Source organism: Bos indicus, chromosome X (assembly GCF_029378745.1).
Source record: "Bos indicus isolate NIAB-ARS_2022 breed Sahiwal x Tharparkar chromosome X, NIAB-ARS_B.indTharparkar_mat_pri_1.0, whole genome shotgun sequence".
Classification (NCBI taxonomy): domain Eukaryota; kingdom Metazoa; phylum Chordata; class Mammalia; order Artiodactyla; family Bovidae; genus Bos; species Bos indicus.
This window is the reverse complement of record NC_091789.1, coordinates 52,332,780-52,355,006: the sequence shown is the minus strand read 5'-3', so window position 1 is coordinate 52,355,006 and position 22,227 is coordinate 52,332,780. Positions and strand designations below refer to the sequence as shown.

The 22,227-nt window shown below is 43.6% G+C and overlaps 1 protein-coding gene across 3 annotated transcripts in view; it reads left to right on the top strand.

Moving 5' to 3' along the window:
• The window catches only part of GPRASP3 (G protein-coupled receptor associated sorting protein family member 3), a 107,574-nt gene extending 85,609 nt beyond the window's left edge, over positions 1 to 21,965 (top strand). The window contains exons 1-4 of one of the 3 annotated variants that reach the window (XM_019955680.2): positions 15,401 to 15,667; positions 17,428 to 17,523; positions 17,857 to 17,935; positions 18,254 to 21,965. In XM_019955680.2, coding sequence (XP_019811239.2) covers positions 18,404 to 20,110 — 1,707 coding nt within the window. In that variant the 5' untranslated portion in view covers positions 15,401 to 15,667; positions 17,428 to 17,523; positions 17,857 to 17,935; positions 18,254 to 18,403 and the 3' untranslated portion in view covers positions 20,111 to 21,965. Of the gene's footprint in view, positions 1 to 15,400; positions 15,668 to 16,315; positions 16,797 to 17,427; positions 17,524 to 17,856; positions 17,936 to 18,253 lie in introns of those variants that run through there. The other 2 variants (XM_070785374.1, XM_070785373.1) reach the window with 2 other exon arrangements.
• The last annotated feature ends 262 nt before the right edge of the window (positions 21,966 to 22,227 follow it).

Below are 22,227 nucleotides of genomic sequence, written 5' to 3'. Positions count from 1 at the left end.
AATCGTAAGTTTTATGTTATGTGTATTTTCCACAAAATAAGAAAAATATCATACCATACCTTCAGACAAGAATTGCAGAAGTCAGGGATAGGTTTGGTTTGGAGAGGGAATACAGATTTGTGGGAAATACCATATGTCTTGTTATTTTTAGACATGGTGAAAATGTTTTGTCTGAGGATGCTGTTAATTTTTGAAATGGTAAATTTATGATTCATAAGTTAGAAATCACTGCAGATGGTGACTGCAGCCATGAAATTACAAGACTCTTGCTCCTTGGAAGAAAAGCTATGACAAACTTAGTGTATTGAAAAGCAGAGACATCACTTTGCCAACAAAGGTCCATATAGTCAAAACTATGGCCCAGTAGTCATCTATGGACATGAGAGTTGGACATAAAGAAGGCTGAGCACCAAAGAATTGATGTTTTTGAACTGTGGTGTTGAGAGTCCCTTGACAGCAAGGAGATCAAACCAGTCAATCCGAAAGGAAATCAACCCTGAATAGTCATTGGAAGGAATGATACTGAAGCTGAAGTTCCAATACTTTGGCCACCTGATGTGAAGAACTGACTCATTGGAAAAGACCCTTATGTTGGGGAAGATTTAAGGTGGGAGGAGAACGGGGTGACAGGATAAGATAGTTGGATGGCATCACCAACTCAATGGACATGAGTTTGAGCAAGCTCTGGGAGGTGTTGAAGGACAGGGAAGCCTGGCATGCTGCAGTCCATGGGGTTGCAAACAGTCGGATACGACTGATCAACTAAACAACAATAAAATTAGAAATGGACATATGGAAGTTTTTTTCAACACAACAGCCACTAAGATTATGAGAATGGCTGAAGGAGATGTGTATATACAATATACAGTATATAATCATAAACAAAACATGTTTAGCTGCTAATTTGAGTCCGCCTCTTTTGAGACACCCATGGACTGTAGCCTGCCAGGCTCCTCTGTCCATGGAATTTCCCAGGGGAGAGTACTGGAGTGGGTTGCCATTTCCTTCTGCAGGGAATCTTCCTAACTCAGGGATCAAACCTGCATCTCCTGCATTGCAGGCGGATACTTTACTGCTGAGCCACCAGGGAAGCAGACAAAATATATATGTATTAAATTTCATACACATAGAAAGTTAATAAATGTTAGTATAACATTGCTGGATCAGGTACAAAGTTGATTAATATCTTAAGGGTGATAAAAAAATCATTTATGTTTTCTATTCCACTGGACATGAATCATTTCCATATCTATTGGACAAAATACCTACAAGTTAATATAGCCTCTCAGGGTTGAAAACTTGCTCAGTCAATAGGAAGTGAATCCCAGCACTGCACTGAACTAGTATCCAGTAACTTATGTTGTCTTTACCCAATTTTTGTATACTTTTTCTGACAGTGCAACACCTCCCATCCAGTTTTAGGCTCCAAGGTTTTTGGAAGTGGGGCAAAGTGGCAGTTTTGCCTCCATTCACAAACCAGAAGTGATAACAGAGATTGTCCTGGTGATGGAAATTGGAGACTGAATGTTTGTTTTGCCTATCAGTATTTTCAAGATAGATCTTGCGTGTGTTTTAATACATCACCCGAGTTTTATCAGTTCAGTTGCTCAGTCGTGTCTGACTCTCTGCGAGCCCATGGACTGCAGCACACCAGGCTTCCCTGTCAAACTCCCGGAACCTACTCAAACGAGTTTTATACAGAATATTAAAAGTCAGTTGGTCTCTGAACTCCTCATGGAGTGTTCCTTGCCAGCCCTATGTTCCTACAGAGCAAAGCCCAGGCCTAGGACTGGAAGCGTTGGCTCCAATCCAGCCTTCCTTTCAGTTCTCTTATCTTCACCACCACCTGGAGCTTCAGGTTGTTCTAGCAAGCAGCTCAGCCCCAGAGGCAGAAGACTGTACCTTGCTTGCTACTGCAGGGCTGCGGCAGACATGCCGAATGTGCAGTCACATGAGGCTGAGGGTGGATTCCATGACGGCACTCTCACTTGGACCAGCGTAGAGGTGTGTAAGCACTGAAAAGGGTCGGAAAAGACTTGCACCTGACGCTTGACAGACGGCTGTAAGAGGAGTGGTAGGATGTAACGGTGGGTGGGTGGGTAGGTGTCTCTTCATGCTGCACTAGCCAGAAAACGAATTCCTCAGGTGCCCAGGATTACGGTAATTGTTGGCAGAGGACACAATCCCTCAGCCAATCGCGAGCGTCAGCCAGGGGCCTGATTTTTGTCCAGGAGCTCAAGAGGCCGGAAGTCATCGTGAGGGAGGCATATGTGGAGAGAAGCAGCGGCCGCTGTTGGAGGAGGTGGGTTCGAGGCCGGCCGGGGAAATAGCATCCATGGGAGGTGGTAGTAGAGACTAGATCCTCGTGGAGGAAGCGCCTGGGACCTTCGTGCTCCCTCCTGCTCCCTCCTGCTTTCTGAATGCCCCTCACCCCACCCAGCATGGCTTGACTGTTTCTTTGGGTAGGGGAGATGGACACGAGGAAGCAGTTGGCTTCAGAGGTGCCTAGAAAGAGGACATTGTGAAGTGACAGTTCGTGAACATCTGTGGTCTTGCATCAGGAAATGCAGGTGTGAAGATAAGAACTGTTAGCTACACTCCCTTCCTCCCACCTCGTTGGCACTCTACTGTTTTGTCTTTTCCAGCTGGTGAAACCAGCTCGAAATTGGGGCAGGGGTTGGGATATCCAAGGCTGCAGCTGCCTGGAGATGTAAGAGGAATTAACCCCAATCTGGGCAGCTCTGGGGAAGGGGAGATAACAGACTCAGGAGGAGGGAATCTGTTTGTTTGGGGCCCTTCACATAGGAGTTCTCTTTGGGATACTGCCAAGCTTCTCAGTTCCCGTGATTCCTGAATCTGTGCCCCAGGTAGCAGCTCCCTCCCATCTAGGAACTCAAAACTGCTACTCCTTGGAGGCTCCCTCCTGCTGCAGCAGTGCTGGGCGTCTGAATAGGGTTTTTCTGGCAACCACCTTATGAAAACTGCTTTATGGATTGTCTCGTGTGTCTGCTCTGCTGACACTTTGCTCTCTTTGCCGTTTGCTTTCTGCCCACTTCTTCAGGCGTGTTTCTTTGGTCTTACACTAGGTGTAAGATCCTTGGTGTATCCTTGGTGTATCCTTGCACTAGGTGTAAGGTCCTTGGTCTTACACTAAGTGTAGGTCTGAAAGGTTGTTGCTGAATGAAAAGATGCCAGGATTCTTGGCCTCTGGAGGAGAAGAATTCAATCTGGGGCCAGAGATGAGGCTCAGAGCTTTTGTGTAATAAAGTTTTATTAAAGTATAAAGGAGATAGAGAAAGCTTCTGACATAGGCATGAGAAGGGGGCAGAAAGAGTACCCCCCTGCTAGTATTCAGCTGGATGTTATATAGTCGCTGCTGCTGCTGCTGCTGCTGTCACTTCAGTCGTGTGTGACTCTGTGTGACTCCATAGATGGCAGCCCACCAGGCTCCCCCATCCCTGGGATTCTCCAGGCAAGAACACTGGAGTGGGTTGCTGTTTCCTTCTCCAATGCATGGAAGTGAAAAGTGAAAGTGAAGTCGCTCAGTCGTGTCCGAGTCTTCGAGACCCCATGGACTGCAGACTACTAGGCTCCATCCATGGAATTTTCCAGGCAAGCGTACTAGAGTGGGTTGCCATTGCCTTCTCCGTATATAGTTACTAGCAGTCTATTAATGAAAGAAAGGAATGTCTTAAAACTCAGAATGGCACCAGGCCCCTCATCCATAAGATGCATTTTGGGATAATCTTGGCACCAGATGACTTGAATCTTGTAGAAGGGCAGATTACCATATAAATAGTTTCGTTTACATAGATTAGGGGAACAATATCTGAATATAACATACTGGTTTGTCAAGTAGGTTCTCTGAGCCATTGACTTGAAGGTAGAGTTTGAGGTAAAAGCATAGTACATTAACATAGCTTAAGACAAACATTTCCATAAGAAAAATGCATTGGTTAACTCAAGGTTTGAGAATAGTTAACTTCAGGTGAAACCAGGTGTCATTATGGCAACACAGTATTTTAAGAGAAACCTCCTTTTAAATTTGTATAGAGAAGGAAAAAAATATTGTTAGTTTGTTTCCTCCTGCAGCTTAAGTGAGATAAAAATATCTGACACTTGCAGCCTATTTCCTCCATTTGGAGACCCTTGGCCTTCCTGCCTGTCACCCTCTCAGGTCCTTGGTATATCCTTATCCTCTTTCTAACTAAATATCCCCACTCCACCTACCCACTCCCTCCAACCCCCATATCCACCAGATACCAGGCAATATAAGAAAGTGCCACTAGGAAATAATGAATTCTCCTAAGCCCACTCATATCCTTATTTTTATACTCAGTATAGAGTTGAAACTATGCAATAATTCTATTTCAGGTCCTCCTGTTTATATTTAAAAGCTGGAATAGAGTAGTGGGCATGTGGGTAAAATTACAGAGATTGAGTTCTTAGGGCTTCCTCCTCCTCTCTTACCCCCTGCCTCTTTTGTTGTTATCCTCTTCCCTCCATTCTCCAGAATTCTGGTAATATATGTATTGGTACCAACATTTAAGTTGTGGCCTTTCCCCACAAACTTTGTTGTCTTGTCTGTGTTGTTTTAGAGTTTGACAAAACACCTCAAACATTAAGTGGTATGTGAAAGTTGCTCAGTTGTGTCTGACTCTTTGCAACCCTGTGGACTATATAGTCCATGGAATTCTCCAGGTCAGAATACTGGAGTGGGTAGCCTTTCCCTTCTCTAGGGGATCTCCCCAACCCAGGGATCGAACCCAGGTCTCCTGCATTGGGAGGGCAGATTCTTTACCAGCTGAGCCATAAGGGAAGCTCAAGAATACTGAAGTGGGTAGCCTATCCCTTCTCCAGGGGATCTACCTCACCCAGGAATTGAACCGGGGTCTCCTGCATTTCCGCAGATTCTTTACCAACTGAGCTATCAGGGAAGTCCTTAAGTGGTATAAGAGAGAATACATCTGACCTTTGTCTCTGGATCCTTGCACAGAGCCAGGAATTTCTTGAACCTTGGTAAGATCTATGTTTATGAATGGACTGTGGTTGGTCCTACTTAGCTTCAGGATGTGAGAATGTGGGCTGGTCACTATAATGGGACAATCAGGTATTTAGAGTTAGAACTTTAGGCCAGCAGGAACTCCTGAGTGGGGAGGAGGCTAGATTTGGGGTTCAATCATGTGACCAGTAATTTACTCAATCATGCCTATGTAATGAAACCCCAGTGAAAACTCTTCCTGGTTGGTAACCACACTGATTTCCAGGGAGGATGATATTGCCCCAAATCCGTGAAAAGTGGGCATGAAATTTGTCTGTATGTCTGAAACGCGTCCATAACTTGTTCTATGTGTATCCTTTCTATTAAAACTATAACTCTACATATAGCACATTTAGTGCATTCTTTAAGTTGTTCTAGTAAATTATCAAACCTGAAGGGGGCATTGTTCAGTCACTCATTTGTATCCAACTCTTGGCAGCCCCATGGACTGCAGCACTCCAGGCTTTCCTGTCCTTCACTATTTCCTAGAGTTTGCTCAGATTCATGTCCATTGAGTCAGTGATGCCATCCAACCATCTCATCCTCTGTTGCTTCCTTCTCCTCCTGCCCTCAATCTTTCCCAGCATCAGGGTCTTTTCCAACGACTCGGCTCTTCGCGTCAGGTGGCCAAGGTATTGGAGCTTTGGCTTCAGCATCAGTCCTTCCAATGAATATTCAGGGTTGATTTCCTTTAGGATTGACTGGTTTGATCTCATTGCTGTCCAAGAGACTCTCAAGAGTCTTCTCCAGCACCACAATTTGAAAGCATTGGCAGTCAGCCTTCTTTATGGTCCAACTCACATCCATACTGACTACTGGAAAAACCGTAGCTTTGACTATATGAACCTTTGTTGGCAAAGTCTGCTCTTTAATATGATGTCTGGGTTTGTCATAGCCTTTTTTGAAGAAACAAGTGTCTTTTAATTTCATGGCTGCAGTCAAAATCTGCAGTGATTTTGCAGCCCAGGAAAATAAAATCTGTCACTGCTTCCACTTTTCCCCCATCTATTGGCCATGAAATGATTAATGGGACCAGATGTCATGACCTTATTTTTTGAATTTTGAATTTTAATCTAGCTTTTTCACTCTTCTCTTTCACCCTTATCTGGAGGCTGTTTAGTTCTTCTTCACTTTCTGCCATTAGAGTGGTATCATGTGCATAACTGAGGTTGTTGATATTTCTCCTGGAAATCTTAATTCTAGCTTGTGATTCCTCCAGCTTAGCATTTTGCATTATGTACTCTGCATAGACGTTAAAAAGCAGAGTGACAATATACAGCCTTGGTGTACTCCTTTCCCAATTTTCGATCAGTTCATTGCCATGTCCGAGTCTAACTGTTGCTTCTTGTCCTGCATACAGGTTTCTCAGGAGGCAGGTAAAGTGATCTGGTATTCCCATCTCTTTAAGAATTTTCCACAGTTTGTTGTGATCCACACACAGACTTTAGCATATATCAATGAAGCAGAAGTAGATGCTTTTCTGGACTTCCCTTGCTTTTTCTGTCAGATGTTGGCAATTTGATCTCTGGTTTCTCTGCCTTTTCTAAATCCAAGTTGTACATCTGGCCATTCTCGTTTAATGTACCTTTGAAGTCTAGCTTGAAGGATTTTAGGTCTTCCCTGGTGGCTCAGTAAGTAAAGGATCTGCCTGCAATGCAGGTGACCTGGGTTCAATCCCTGGGTCGGGAAGATTCCCTGGAGAAGGAAATGGCAACCGACTCCAGTGTTCTTGCCTGGAGAATTCCATGGACAGAGGAGCCTGGTGGGCTACAGTCTATGGGGTCACAAAGAGTTGAACACACCTGAATGACTAGCACTTTAACTTTGAAGGATTTTGAACACTACCTTGCTAGCATGTGAAGTGAGTGTAATTGTATGGTAGTTTGAACATTCCTTGATGTTGCCCTTCTTTGGGATTTTAATGAAAACTGACTGTTCCCAGTCCCATGTCCATGGCTGAGTTCTCCAAATTTGCTGGCAAATTGAGTGCAGCATTTTAACAGCATCCTCTTTTAGGATTTGAAATAGCTCAGCTGGAATTCCATCACCTTCACTAGCTTTGTTCATAGTAATGCTTCCTAAGGTCCACTTAACTTCACACTCCAGGATGTTTGGCTCTAGGTGAGTGACCACACCATTGTTGTTATCTGGGTCATTAAGACCTTTTTGAGAGTGTCATGGGAACCTTTGAATTTATTACTGGTCAGTCAAAAGTGTGGGTGGTACTCCAGGACTTGTAACTGGCATCTCAAATGGGGACAGTATTATTGGGGACTGTACTCTTAAACCTGTGGAGTCTGCTTCTACCTCAGGGTAGCTGGTGTCAAAGAACTGATGATGTGTAAAAACAAAAGTGTCACACACTCCTATTTTTAGCAGCCAACTCTCGGTTCATATCTATAAACCGATGTTTGATCCTATGCATCATGCATAAACAAGTTAAATTCCGTGAAAAAAGCAGCCTATGTTAATAAGCAGCCTATGTTTTTGTGGCATACGTCTACAATTTAGATGATTTTTAAAGATCTTTTTCTATATTTTTTTCTTATCAGAGCTCCCTCAGCCTTTATTTTCTATTAGGGAAACTTAACACAGTGCATACGGTGTATTTGTAGTTGGGCAACTTCGCAGGGCAGTCCAGCGAGATACCTCTAAGTCCCACATGCATTCCAGTGCAGATAACTAACTCACAACTGTGGATTTTTTCAATCTCAGCCAAAGGACAGGGAAGTGTGAGGTGTGTGTGTCTATGCATAAAGATGATTACCTCTGTTCTGATCACTCCTTGGATAGCACTTATAAGGACTAGATCATCCCTCAGTTTTTTTTTTTACTGGGAGTGTAGTTGAAGTAAGTATGTCAACACATATGTGGCCCTTTTGTTTCTCCCTCCTTTCTGGATAAATATTATGGGTTATCTCATGTAATAAATATCAGGACCTGTTCAGATGTCACTTGTGTTGCTGCCTGGGGATAAAATTAGAGTGGAATTGTCATCTGTCCTATCATGAATGAAAGATATAGGACAGATGACATTCTATCTATCACAACTGATCCTCTGCTGTACCCTGTTTCAAAAATGCAACCTTCAGTGGGATCTCATCTAGAAAATTCTACCAGGCTCCCAATGGAGAGTTTCAGGGCCCTGTGCAATTCTCCCATACAGTTCTACCTTTCCATCTCCATTTCCAACACATTCTTCCAAGTCTGGGCCAGAACTAGAATGAGATAAAGATATAATTTAAGGAGGCACTCACTCGTGCCTCACCCACTCTAAGCCCTGCTCCACTTTGCCTGTACTCAAGCTGCATGGGACTGTCTGCCATTTCCAACCCAACTGTTCTCTGTACATTACTACTTTTGTGCATTTCCCCAGGCTGTTCTCTCAGTCTTCAATATCCTCATGCTCTTTCTCTGCCTATGGGAAACATAGCCATCCTTTTAGGCTCAGCTCAAATGCTAGGACCTGTTTGAAGTCTTTCTGAAGCTCTCACTCTTACTCTTTGTCCCTTGGTAGGAAGTAATTCCTCCATCCTCTGTACTTACACAGTATTTTATTCACCCCTATTTTAGCATTTGTTTGTATCATGCACTGGAGCCTTTTTTTTATGAATAAGACAGAACTAGTGTTGATGGATAGATAGCATAGAGGAAGAAACTTGGACTCTTTTTTTAATTTATTTTAATTGGAGGCTAATTACTTTACAATATTGTAGTGGTTTTTGCCATACATTGACATGAATCAGCCATGGGTGTACATGTGTTCCCCATCCTGAACCCCCCTCCCACCTCCCTCCCCATCCCATCCCTCAGGGTCATCCCAGTGCACCAGCTCTGAGTATCCTGTCTCATTCATCAAACCTGGACAGGTGATCTATTTCACATATGATGATATACATGTTTCAATTCTATTCTCTCAAATCATCCCACCTTCGCCTTCTCCCACAGAGTCCAAAAATATGTTCTTTACATCTGTGTCTCTTTTTCTATCTCGCATATAGGGTCATCATTACCATCATTCTATATTCCATATATATGCGTTAATATTACTGTATTGATGTTTTTCTTTCTGACTTCACTCTGTATAATAGGCTCCAGTTTCATCCACCTCATTAGAACTGGGTCAAATGCATCCTTTTTAATAGCTGAGTAATATTCCATTGTGTATATGTACCACAGCTTTCTTATCCATTCATCTGCCGATGGACATCTAGGTTGTTTCCATGTCCTGGCTATTTTAAACAGTGCTGTGATGAATACTGGGGTACACGTGTCTCTTTCAATTCTGATTTCCTCAGTGTGTATGCCCAGCAGTGGGATTGCTGGGTCTTATGGCTTCTATTTCCAGTTTTTTAAGGAATCACAACACTGTTCTCCATAGTGGCTGTACTAGTTTGCATTCTCACCAACAGTGTAAGAGGCTTGCTGCTGCTGCTGCTGCTGCTGCTAAGTTGCTTCAGTCATGTCCGACTCTGTGCAACCCCATAGACGGAAGCCCACCAGGCTCCCCCACCCCTGGGATTCTCCAGGCAAGAACACTGGAGTGGGTTGCCATTTCCTTCTCCAATGCATGAAAGTGAAAAGTGAAAAGGAAGTCGCTCAGTTGTGTCCGACTCTTAGTGACCTCATGGACTACAGCCTACCAGGCTCCTCCATCCATGGGATTTTCAAGGCAAGAGTACTGGAGTGGGGTGCCATTGCCTTGCTTACCAACAAACAAAGGTCACAAACTATTACTCATTGAAGGATTATTTTGTGCTTGAGCATACAGTACATTTAGGGTTGTTCTATGGAACAGGAATTTAACTAAAACTAACTTAATAAGGATATTTATTATTCACGGGTTGGAAGTACTGAGGTATGGCAGTCTTGATGATTGTTTGATTCAGCTAAGGACTCAGCTTTTTCCCCATCTCTTTCATCTGCCACTCACAATATCAGCTTCCATCCTAAGGCTGGAAACTTGATGTGTGCAAGGAGTCGAGCAACTTTTGAAGGAAGAAAAGAAGACATCTTTACTGATGGCCTTTTCTTATGAGTGAGAACACTTTCCTCAGAAATTTTTCTGCAATCTTCTCTTCACTTCTCATTGAGCAGAGTTACATCACCACCCATTCCAGAGTACCAAGGGAATGAATTATCCCTAGACCAAGCAGACTCACCTCTGGAATTGGGATCAGCTTCCTTGTGGTACATCACTATAAGGAGGAGGGAGACATATTTATGTAAAAGTGATGTTCTTTTAATATAGTAAAGGATTATGTTAAGCAACACAGAATATACACAGCACCAATGTTACAGTGAGAAAGAGCACAATGGCAATGTCTTAGCAATTGTGACCTCCAAAAGCCACCAAGGAGATCTCATCTACTCTTACTGCTTTTCCCAGCCCACCCCATAATATGACTAGATCATAATTTTAAAAGGAACTAGAAAGACTTGATACTTGCAGATATTTCAGAATATCAGATAGCTCCTCAGTTAGTATATATACAAGAATCCTGTAAAGTAATTACCAATCCCCTTGGAAGGATAACTGAGTTATAGAAACATTAAGTACTTTTTCCAAAGTGACACAAATAGTGGTAAAGTCTCTACTTATGCTTTGGACTGTTATAGCTCTGAAGTCTGGCCATGTCCCAGAGTAGAGCCCGCAGGAAAGAGTCCCTACTCTACTATGCAGCCTCCTTTGAGAAAGTGCTTACAGGGCTTTTTGTAATGTTTGAAATGTCAAACACTAGTTATACTTAGAAAGAACTTAAAGAGTAACTGGGTGAGGATATCGATTACAAAGTGAAGTGAATGATCTTTCTCAAAGGAAAGCAGGGTGTTTGCTTTGATATCCCTACTGCATCAGTAACAGAAGTACAGGGAAAGTGGCATGATTCATGGCACTGGCAGCTTTCTCTGGCCACAGAGCAACCAGAGCTAGAAGGACCATGGGAAGGATATCACAACTTCTGGGGACAGCAGGAAGGCAGTCACAGTTTCAGGGGACAACACAAGGGCAGCCAAGGTGTCAGGGGACAGTAGGAAAGCAGTAGAAGCTTCAGAGGACAGTGATCATCAGCAGGTGGCAACAAAAGTAACAGTTTCCAAAATAAAGGCCAGGAGCAGAGTTTTAGTAAAGCATTCAGACAGTAATTTGAAGTAGAGGATTTATGTGGCAAAAACAGAACTATGTTCACCAGCATGGAACTGAACATTATTTTTCATACAAAGTTAAAAGCACATTCTAGTTCCTTCATGACCACTTGCCCAGTCTCCCTCTCTTCGAGAGCAACCAGCTTCATCTAAATTATTTCATCTGATTGATGGTTGTCATATATAACTTTATGGTTACTTCTGTCTCCAGTATTCCTTTGGAAAAGGTGTATGGATTCATTACATATTCTAACATATTGTCTACAGATTATAAGATAAAGTCAAGGATGTATCTGCTGATACTTTTTAAGATGACCTGTCTTTATACTTAGAAATGTCTCTTTAATAGTAGGCTTCCCTGGTGGCTCAGATGGTAAAGAATCTGCCTGTAATGCAGGAGACCTGTGTTTGATCCCTGAGTCAGGAAGATGCCCTGGAGAAGGAAACAGCAACCCACTCCAATATTCTTGCCTGGAGAATTCCATGGACAGAGGAGCCTGGCAGGCTACAGTCATGGGGTTGCAAAGAGTTGGACACAACTGAATGACTATCACTCACTACAGGGCTTAGAAACTGGTAACTCTAATTTACGAAAGCACCTAGTAGTGTAGTGCACCACCTCTTTATGGTGGTGGTGGTAACAGAGATGACTTTTTTCCAGAGGTTTAAGTCACAGTTGTTCAGACCTCACCAGATCTTTAATTCAGGAAGTCTGAATTCTAAACTGCACTCCACATTAAGAATCTGGGGGCTAAGATTTCAAGTTCAGAGAGTCATGTAAATTTTCTATACTTGGGAGAGAAAAGAGCAAATATTCATGGAGCAGCTAGGTTTTCAAGAGCAACTTTATTCCCAGATCTGATGTTCAGCTGAAAAGAAGAGAATGAAAGCTGTGTTCACTGATCTTTAGTTACCCGGTTAAAATCCCTAAGCTACACTTTCAGTTCTGACATGCAAAGAGCTTGGAAGCCCTGTACTTACAACAAGAAAAAAGCTGAACAAACTGAAAATCAGTGACTTAGAACCATCATAGAACTGAGGTCACAAGGCAGATGACAACACCAAATTCTGGAGAAAAGACAAATCGGAGAGTCACAGCCTATCTCTCTACATTGAGTAGAAACTGCTAGAGACGTAAACAGGTAAGAACACTTAAGTGGGAATTTTGACAAACTGCTGGAGACTGAGGGTAGAATAGTATGAGAATGAGAAACCCCTAAGGGACCTGCAGTGGACTTTACCTCCAGGAAGTCATAGTGAAGATAGCAGAAAGATCTTAGGGCTCTGGCAGTGGGAGGGGAAGTGTACACTCAAGAAATACACTCCCCAATCTTCTCCATAACAAAAGGCTACCCTCGAGTGGAAAAGACTTTCCCAGAACATTATCCCAGCTAAGGGAAAGGCATTCCTTATATCCAGCCCACTCTAACCTTCCATTCTCCTGTAAGGAGAAGAAAGACACTAAACAAATACTTGTGAAGGACAGAATCAAGAGGCACAGGCCCACAAAAGACTGGAATTTAATTGTAAGATTATAGAACACTTCCTCTCCTCCACATGCTAATAGGCCTCCAGTACAGTAACAGTGAAGTGCAGCTGAAAGAGTTGCAAATGCAGACTCTCTCTGCAAGATATAATTAGGGAAGCCCAAATTGCCAACATCTGCTGGATCACGGAAAAAGGAAGAGAGTTCCAGAAAAACATCTATTTCTGCTTTACTGACTATGCCAAAGCCTTTAACTGTGTGGTTCACAATAAACTGTGGAAAATTCTGAAAGAGATAGGAATACCAGACCACCTGACCTGCCTCTTGAGAAACCTATATGCAGGTCAGGAAACAAGTTAGAACTGGACATGGAACAACAGACTGGTTCCAAACAGGAAAAGGAGTATGTCAAGGCTGTATATTGTCACCCTGCTTATTTAACTTATATGCAGAGTACATCATGAGAAATGCTGGGCTGGAAGAAGCACAAACTGGAATCAAGATTGCTGGGAGAAATATCAATAACCTCAGATATGCAGATGACACCACCCTTATGGCAGAAAGTGAAGAGGAACTAAAAAGCCTCTTGATGAAAGTGAAAGAGGAGAGAGAAAAAGTTGGCTTAAAGCTCAACATTCAGAAAACAACTCATGGCATCTGGTCCCATCACTTCATGGGAAATAGATGGGGAAACAGTGGAAACAGTGTCAGACTTTATTTTTTGGGGCTCCAAAATCACTGCAGATGGTGACTGCAGCCATGAAATTAAAAGACGCTTACTCCTTGGAAGGAAAGTTATGACCAACCTAGATAGCATATTCAAAAGCAGAGACATTACTTTGCCAACAAATGTCCGTCTAGTCAAGGCTATGATTTTTCCTGTGGTCATATATGGATGTGAAAATTGGACTATAAAGAAAGCTGAATTGATGCTTTTGAACTGTGGTGTTGGAGAAGACTCTTGAGAGTCCCTTGGACTGCAAGGAGATCCAGCCAGTCCATTCTAAAGGAAATCAGTCCTGGGTGTTCTTTGGAAGGACTGATGCTAAAGCTGAAACTCCAATACTTTGGCCACCTCATGCGAAGAGTTGACTCTTTGGAAAAGACCCTGATGCTGGGAGGGACTGGGAGCAGGAGGAGAAGGAGATGACAGAGGATGAGATGGCTGGATGGCATCACCAACTCAATGGACATGAGTTTGAGTGAACTCCGGGAGTTGGTGATGGACAGAGAGGCCTGGCGTGCTGCAATTCATGGAGTCGCAAATAATCGGACACTACTGAGCGACTGAACTGAACTGAACTGAAAGTTAAGAGGAGAGACAAAAATAGAGGCTAGAGGAATTTGAAGACTGGCACCTACAGTTACAGCAAACATTATGCACAGCCCAACTGCTACTAAAAGTCGGTTTACCTCAGTTCTTATTACCATCATCCAACTTTCAACACAAAATTATAAGATGAACTAAAAGGCAAGAAAAAGCATTGTTTAAGGATACAAAGCATCAGAACCAGGCTCAGATATAATGCAGATTTGGGGATTATCAAACAGGCAATTTAAAATTAACATGATTAACTTGGTATTTTAATTGAAGGATAATTTCTTTACAATATTGTGGTTGTCTCTGCACTATATCATCACCAATCAGTTATAATTTTATATATATATATATATCCCTTCCCTCTTGAGGCTCCCCCAAATTCACACCATCCACCCCTCTAGGTCATCACAGAGTACCAGGCTGGGCTCCCTGTGTACTCCCTTAATACAGTAGCTTCCTGCTAGCTATTTATTTTACACATGATATAGTGTATATATGTCAATGCTACTTTCTCAATTTGCCCTAGCCTCTCCTTCCCCCACTGCATCCACAAGTCCATTCTTTATGTCTGCATCTCCATTTCTTCTCTTAAATAGGCTCATCAGTACTATTTTTCTGGATTCTCTATGATTAATATGTTAATAGCCATAGTAGATAAAACTAGACTGGTGTGTATGGCAAGTGTGTGAGATCCCAATTGGTTCTAATCCTTGGCGTATTCCCACTCTGCCAAAGATGAGGCGCCCTTGGAATCCCCTGCAAGAGAAGACCTGACAGGAGGCAGGAAGAGGAGCCAGGACTGCCCCTACATGGTGCCTGACCCCTCACTGGGGGGTGAGAAACAGGATTGTCTGAGCAGGTGCGGGTCCTGTCAGGGAAAGGTCCTCTTTCCTGGGCAACTGTGGGGACAGTGAAATGGTAAAGTGTGCCACCACAGCGACTGAGAGAACAGCAGTGTGGCAGAAAGAATGACGACACTGGCGCAGACAAGTGGTTTGTCTCCTCAGCCAGAGGTCTATCAGGGGCTGCCTTCCCTTAGAAGAGGGGCAGGGGCTCGGCCTCCACGGGCGCCCCTTCCCACTTTCCTCCAGCCCACGGCCCCTGAAGGTGAAAGCAGCCCCCCAGCCACCCGCGCCCAAGAAGGATGGCCAGCGTGATGGGGGAAGGGAGGGGGCGGACACCGAAAAGTCTGCGGGTACACACACACACACACACACACACACTGCGGGGCGGCCTGTATCCATCCGCTGCTCCCTGCAGTGCGACCCCTCGCGACCCTCCCAGCCCCGGCCCGCGAGCCCCCTAAGCTGCAGGGCCAGAAGCGTAGGGGTGGTCACCGCAAGGAGGTCGGCGCAGGGTGGCGGAAGGCTGACGAGGCGGGATGGCGTAGCTCCGCCCCTCAGGCTGGCATTCCTCCCGGCCCCGCCCACTCTGGATCGGAACTACGGTGGGCCAGCGAGGGGGCGTCGAGCCCATTCGTGCCGTATCTCTCCGCCCCCCTTGCTAATACTCTCTGCGAGCAGTCGGTACCGCAACTTGTGCAGCCCCTGCGGGGTTTGGCGCGGGGAGAGGGAGCCCTCTTTGCCATTCTGCCCACACGGCGAGCTGTGGGAACTGAGAGAGGAGCTGCGACCGGAGTGGGGAGGCCGACCACTGGAACCTTGCGCCTGCGAAGGCAAGTGGGGGTTTCGCGGGGCGACGACCGGCTCACAGCCTGCCCTTGGCAGCCTGAGGACGGGGAGGCGAGATTGTCGGAGCTGGACCCTTAGAGAGGTCCTTAGCGCCGGGGCACTGGCACTGAGAAGGCGGCGACCGGCTCGGGCCGGGTCCGGGTCTTGGCCGCAGGGGCTGCCTCGGATGCTGGGGAGGCATACGGCGCGGATAGTCCCTGGCGGGCTTTCCGGGTGGCTGTACCCCGCCCTCGATGGTGCCTGTGCGGGGAGAGGGCTGTGCGGGAAGCTGCTACGGCCGAAATGGCGGAGGGAGCCAGTGTGGGGGCTCTGGGAGGCCGCCGGAGCTGGGACGGGAGCAGTCTGGGCCATGGTTCTGCTAAGGGGTCTGTCGTGCCCCTCGTGCCGGGTGTGGTCCCTTCCCACAGGCACCTCTTTGATGTCAGTCTTCTGTCTGCGCAGTTGATCTGGCGACTTCAATGGAAGGGGAACTGAGTGCGTAGGTTATGAAGACACCAAAATGACAAATCTGTTGCTTCTTAATACAGCTGTTTAGTTGCCTTCCGTATTTAGCTCTTGCATGTGTCAAATGCAAGCAGATGACACAGTGAGGAGTCCGTAGGCTTTCACAGGAGGGATCCATATAAATAAATGATGTATTAATCCACGTTTCTCGTTTGGAACCTGTTTTCTGAACATCCTAGCGCACTTGAATATGTTGAAGTGTGGGAATGGCTCTTCAGAATAGAGAGGAAAATTTTCTGCAGGGTCAGTTTAGAACGCACGAAGTCAGTCTGCCCATTTAGTTTCTGGTTCTGGAAACCCAAACCCATTTTCCTTTCACAGCCACTCTCATTTTGGTGCAGAAGCAGTCCCACAGAATTTTGGAGTTACTGGGAAAGGAAAGTGAAGTCGCTCAGTCGTGTCCGACTCTTTGCGACCCCGTGGACTGTAGCCCACCAGGCTCCTCCTCCAGGCAAGAATACTGGAGTGCGTTGCCACTTCCTTCTCCAGGGGATCTTCCCTACCCAGGGATCGAACCCAGGTCTCCCACATTGCAGGCAGACGCTTTAACCTCTGAGCCACCAGGGAAGCTCCTGGGAGTTACTGGGAGTGGGTATCAATTTCTAGAAGGTGAGAGATGTTTATTTAGTTACTCCTTGATTCTTCAAAAGGACGTTTTAGTAATTCTGGGAATCTGTTCGTTAACCTGATACTTTTCTACCATTGTCAGCATACTGTTTTGGCGTTTTACTGAATGTCCCTCCCTTTTATGCAGGATGTGACTCTTCAGCTAGTGGACTGTTTTTTAGTGGTAAAGATAGCATCTCCTGAAACCACCTGCTGTGTGGCCTGGCTGGCATAGGTGGTGAATGAGGTCGGAACTATGTATGTGTGGGGAAGGGGAAAAGGCTGCAGCATGCAAAATGATATTGAAATGATAGCCCCCATTATCTTCACTGCCTGCCTTCTAAATACAGTTGCCTATGTTCCACTACCCACTCTTGCATCTCATATTTTTATTCAAGGGAGGATGTGATGCCTCTGCTAGGAAAATGACTGACTTTAGAGTTGGGAGGTATGATTAGACAAGCTGCAGGTCTCTAGCAGGGGAGTGGATGGGAGATCACTTGGGAAGAGCAGAGAGATGGGAGACATTTTTCATGGCCTTGAATATACAGAAGTGTGTGTTGTAACACTTGTGATGGGTGTTGGGTCATCTCAGTCTCTTCTGTTTTCTTTCTTATTTTTTTGTCTTTCATAGGTTTGTTCTTTTCAGAGTCCTGTAGAAATCTGCAGGTAGCTGTTCTCTTTGAATTTGATTTGGAAAGAAGACGAAAGCTATTCATTTGAATCCAAGGTGAGTGGGAGCATGAGCACCCTCATTGATTGAGAGTGGGAATTGGCTATTGACAAGTAAGACTAGATCATATCTTGAAGCCATTGTATTCCAACTTCGCACACACCTTTGCCCTCACATTTATGTATGGGAAATGGGGATATGATAAGACACGGTTGTGACTATAGGGTAATTGATAGATACCCAGCAAGTAGAGAAGGATAACATGGAAGAAGATCAAGGAGGCCAGAAACAAAGCTCTAGATTTGGAAAGGCAGGTACTGGGTTTAGAAGCCAGAGTGCATATCTACCAAATGCTTAAAGTTCCAATCCCTTCTGTGTTTTTGTTCATAGGTCCACCTGTGAGTTGTCTATAGGGCTTGTCAACACCAGAAACAAGAGAAGAGGAGAAAAGTCCACCATATCAGTGCAGGTTGGTGTGAGGCATACCAGGATAGACCTGTGGAGTATAGTGGTATATTCCAAAGGGGCTGTACCCCTTAGTCTTGCTCACTTTCACCAAACTTTCTCATCATCTCTGTTCCTATTTGATGCAGAGGAAAGAGAAGTGTCTGGACAGGGCATTGTTGGGCATTAGTGGGACTATGGTAGGGATAAAACGAGGTAAAACATTTTCTACTATTCTACTATTACCATACAGTCCATCTGTACTCTTACGTCCTATGTGACTTTCTGCATAGAAAAATGCAGTTGGAAGAGACTGAAAGCTTGTTTTCTTCTTCCACCTCAGGTCTATCTCCAGTGCTAGCTGTGGTGACTTTGGAGTGACAGAAGATCATCACCTTCAACCTAGTAAAATAATATTAGGACACTGACCCAAGACATATTGAGAACCAAGGCCAAGACTGTGTAGAGCTATCTATATAACTAGGCTTCAGCTATGCCTGGAGCTAAGAATAGAAGGAATAGGAATAGAAAGAATGAGAATAAAAAGAAGGCAAAAACTGAAAAAAGGGCTGTTGTAGAAGCTGAAGGAAAAAGGGAGGCCACTGATACAGTCAGATCAGCTGAAGGAAAGAGGGAGGCTACTGGTGCAGCCAAAACCCAGGCCAAAGCAATAAGCAAGGCAGGGCCCCGGGCAGATGCAGTGGCAGTGGTGAAGCCAGCGTCTAAGAACAAGATTGTTACTGAGATGAAAGAACATCTGCCAGATGTCCGTCCCAAAGCTGAAGATGAGGCCAATAGAGCAGCTCGATTTTGTTCTGTGGCTCAGGCTACTGCTGAGTCCAGGTTTACATGTAAAGATAAGACTCGTACTGATACCTGCTTTGGGGCTGGAGAGGAGGCCAATGTTGGTTCCTGGTTCTGGAATGGAGAAGAGATTGGTAAACATTTCAGTGCTAAGGATGAAGGTAAAGCTGATACTGGTCCCCCATCCTGTGCTGAGAAGTTGGAGCCTGTGGCTGGGACCAGCTGTAAGGCTAGGCCAGGAGCTGAGGAGGAGGAGGAGGAGAACGTTATTGGGAGCTGGTTTTGGGATGGAGATGAAACTAGTTTTGACCCTAACCCTAGACCTGTGAGCAGAATAATTAAGCCTCAGCCTGTGGATGAAATTAATGAAAAAGATAGGCCCAAGGACTGGTCTGAGGTAACTATATGGCCCAAAGCTCCCGCTGTAACTCCAGCAGTGTTAGGCTTTAGATCCCAAGTCACATGTGAGAAAAAGCCTCCTTCATATGTTGTCCTGGCTTCTGCTGAGGAAAATACCCGTTCTTCGCCTGTGGCAACAGCAGCAGCACGCCCTTCTAGAAGCACTCCCTCTAGCTCACAGCCTGTCTCTGAGTTCCCATTTGGTTCTGACCCTTGCATCCAGACCATAGAGGAAATTAGGCGCCAAATCAGGATCAGGGAGGTGAATGGGATTAAGCCATTTTCTTGCCCTTGCAAAATGGAATGCTACATGGATTCTGAAGAGTTTGAAAGACTTATTACCTTACTTAAGTCAACTACTGATCCTCTCATTCATAAAATAGCTCAAATTGCAATGGGGATCATTAATGTTCATCCATTTGCTCAAGAGTTCATTAATGAGGTGGGTGTAGTGACACTTATTGAAAGCTTGCTCAGCTTTCCTTCCTCTGAAATGAGAAAAAAGGCTGTCATTACTCTGAATCCCCCCTCTGGGGATGAAAGACAACGCAAGGTTGAATTACATGTTAAGCATATGTGTAAAGAAACCATATCGTTTCCCTTGAATTCACCTGGACAGCAGTCTGGATTAAAGATACTAGGACAACTAACTACTGATTCTAACCATCATCACATTGTTGCCAATTACTTTTCAGAGCTTTTCCATTTGCTGTCCCTTGGAAATCGTAAAACTAGAAATCTTGTTTTGAAAGTACTTTTGAATATGTCTGAAAATCCAACTGCAGCCAGAGATATGACCAATACAGAATCATTAGCAGCGTTAAAACTCATCTTTAACCAGAAAGAGGCAAAAGCCAATCTCGTTAGTGCTGTGGCCATATTTATTAACATAAAAGAGCATATCAGAAAGGGCTCAATTGTGGTCGTTGATCACTCCAGTTATACTACACTCATGGCCATTTTCCGTGAAGTTAAAGTGATCATTGAAACAATGTAAAATGAGCTAGAAATAAAAGAGAATGCTTTTAACAATCTACACACTTGAATAGGCTGTCTGTTCCCAAAGAGCCACACATAATGTTTTGGTCATTACAGTGTGCATGCTATGAATTACATCTTTAACACAATATTACCTGTGACAGTCTAGCCTGAGCTAGACCATTTTGGGGTGTCAGTGTTTCATTATGAGTTGAAAACATCTGTCAATTATTATGTAGATGGAGAGCTTTTTAACATTTTACTTAAGATAACCTGCTGCATCGTAAGTAAGCTAAACTTGTTCATTAGTATCTGCTTAAATCCATTTGCAGCTTCAAATGATTAAAAAGATATATCCTTGAATTTATAATGTAGTTGCATAAACAAGGTATATACACAAAAAGATACCTAATGATACACATATATTCATATGTATATATATATATACACAAACATATATATATACCCCACATGCTCATTGCCAAATGTGCATTCTCAGTATACAATGGCAGGGTTGCTTGCTACAGGCTGTTTAATGTAAAAGGAATTACTGTTTTTCCCCTATTTTACCTGAATCAGATAACTCATTCTACAACATACAAATGGCCCTGAATCTCAGATAAAATGCAATATTCATTTTTATTTTGATAACTACATTTATAACTCATTTTTTGGCTATTTCATTTATGTCAAGTCATACAGACGAGAAAGGAGGTAGGTGTAGAGAGGAAACAATTTCCAGAGTACCTACTGTTAATGTCAGTAACTGTTAGCACTACATATTACAGGTTTCCTCTTTTCAACAATGGTTCTCTGAGCTACATACTGGTATTTTTTTACGATTATAACTCATTATTCTGGATCACCTCCAATGAGAATTAGGGAGGTTAAATCATTTTTCCTAGATTTACATGGCAAACAAGTGACATTGCTGTTTTGTATGATACCAAACCCACTCTCATTGCCCCACTACCTTATAACCCTCTTCCACTTTTTTGTGCGGCAGCCTTCAAGGCTCACAGATTGGTTTTAATGATCAAATTTTGCTGTAGATAATGCTCCTGCTAGTCTTGCAATTCTTAACGTCCTCTGAATGCACATGTCCATTAGGCACTTGGCTAAACCTTGCTGGAGTTAGAAGAAAAGTCTAGGATGAATGTATATGGATTTGAACTGGTAGTGTCTGGTAAACAGTTGGTGCCCAAAACAGTTGAATGGATAAGATGTAAATTTGGAGTGAAAACAATTGAAATTTGCTATATGACCTTATGGGCTTCAATCTGTATGTACTTTCTCCCTCCAAAGAACTAGAATCATTCTGTACATTGTTTCATACCTTACATTTTAAAAGATAATTGTTTTCTTCCTCCTTGCAAAGCTACCTTAATTTGTTTACCATTTGTAATTTATTCTCCTGTGAGTCGTGAAAAGATAAAACAGTTCTATCTTTTACTAGTAGGCGAGCCTACTCTCTGTATTTGTACCAGCTAAAACTGTATGGGATAAACTTAATTGGAGAAGTTTAGGCCCAGGCCTAGAACTGCAGTTTCGTCAACACAAAACAGGAAAGCTAGGAGAGAAGCTGATGCCTCAGTCTACATGATAGTGATTCCTGAAGTTCTGTGGTCCAGAAAGCATTTCTAGGACTTTTGGACTATAGCTCTGTTTTCTAAAACTCATGGTAGGAATTAGAACCTCTTATCTGAGTTGAAGTGAATGTCTCGGTATGTAAAATTATTGGATTATATACTTTGTTAAGCAGTTAAAATGAAACAGGACCATACTGTAAATACTGTTTGTAACTTGCCTTCTCCCTGTCCTCTACTGTCTCTTGTGACCATCTTTCCATATCAATAAATAGACTTCTACAAATATTTTTGAATCTCTTATTTAAAGTTTTTCTTGTGTTAACATTTGGTGCATAGTACTCTATAATCTTCTACTGCATATCCTCTTAATAAAGAATGTGCATAAGCTTATTCTCCTATAAAAATAAGACTACAGTATTCTGCAACTTGCCTTTTTGTCCTTTCAGTTATCTTTCCAATTTAGTATTCTGCATATCTACCACATGCTTTTTATTTAATAGCTTAATTGAGATATAGTTGACATATATCAAACCCTACATATTTAAAG